Consider the following 1,262-nt stretch of genomic DNA (forward strand, 5'->3'; position numbering starts at 1 on the left):
CAAACGTTCGAACAGGAATGTAAACAATTTAAAAAGGAAAAAGTCCTCAATGAAGTTTGCGAATAAATTGTAATAATACTGTAATAAATTGTAATAATACTGTACTAATAGTTCAGTTCATGTAAACAATTAATACATTTTTTGAAGCGAAAAATCAAAAACGTAAGTTCTGAATATCGGTACATAGGGGTTGTAATAGTTCTAAGCAGACAACAGCTTGGCTTGTTACTATGGAAATAGGCAGCAATATATCTGTAAATAGGCAAATTTTAAAAAGCTATCAAACTTTATTAATTTATTAATTTATGGCAAAAATGAATTTCATTTCCATAATTAGCATGCATAACTACATCACTACACCAAATTTTAAATCAACTGTAACAAAATTGAAAGAATTGAAAAGTGAAAGCCTAAGAGAAAAAGCCCACAAAGGTTTTAAACTTTTAATAAATGCTTGAATAATCAATAGCGCTCACATGGTTGTTCTCTGGCAAATCGTATCTTGCCTGTGTTGAATGTTTCCTTCCTCCAAGACAAGCTGATGCTAATAATAATTTCATGCGTTCATGAACAACTTGCAACTGTTCCTCTTGTTCATTATACCCTGTCAGAACTGTCAAGTCCTCAAACCATTCGTCACGAAAGTTAAAGACAGTTATCCCTGTATAAAGAGCAGCTGCCGCTACAAGACTTGGTGGAAAGTAATTTCTTACGCTGAGAAAGTCATCATATAGCGCTAGTTCCACTAAATAGTTCATCATACTATACAAATCGTGACGAGGTTCTAATTTGAGAATAATCTGGTAATACGAAACGAAGACATATGGAGTCATAAAAAACATCCTACCATGAAAACGTTCAGAAACCGAAATGTGCATCCTATGAAGCTCTTCTAAAGAAGACTCCGGGTCAACTCTAGATGTCATATGAATAACATCATTACCCTCATCTGTTACACGATTATATATTGTGTCAAAGGCGATTCTAAGGCATGTAGCTCCAACACATTGCAGTTTTTCGCTTGAAATCGGTGGTGAGCTTCTAGAAGACAGGAATAAGTCAAATAATGCAACTGACAGGTGGATGACATCCAAAACGCTCTCGTAATAATCTGCGCATGCTATCATCCAGTTGACCACAGCCTTACGATCTTCAGGCTGAAAATTATGCTGACCATCTCGAAAATAATTACGGACTCTTTTTTGCCGTCTTTCCATTTCATATACATTGTTTAAATTTCTAACAACCTGTGAAAAATTCAT

At 34.7% G+C, this 1,262-nt stretch overlaps 1 protein-coding gene across 1 annotated transcript; it reads right to left on the reverse strand.

The window, feature by feature from the left end:
- Window positions 1-443: 443 nt before the first annotated feature.
- Window positions 444-1,262, reverse strand: LOC115210463 (cyclin-B1-2-like). The gene has a single exon (XM_029779068.1). It carries the CDS (start codon window positions 1,260-1,262, stop codon window positions 444-446), a length of 819 nt encoding a protein of 272 aa, XP_029634928.1.

Source organism: Octopus sinensis, linkage group LG4 (assembly GCF_006345805.1).
Source record: "Octopus sinensis linkage group LG4, ASM634580v1, whole genome shotgun sequence".
Lineage (NCBI taxonomy): Eukaryota > Metazoa > Mollusca > Cephalopoda > Octopoda > Octopodidae > Octopus > Octopus sinensis.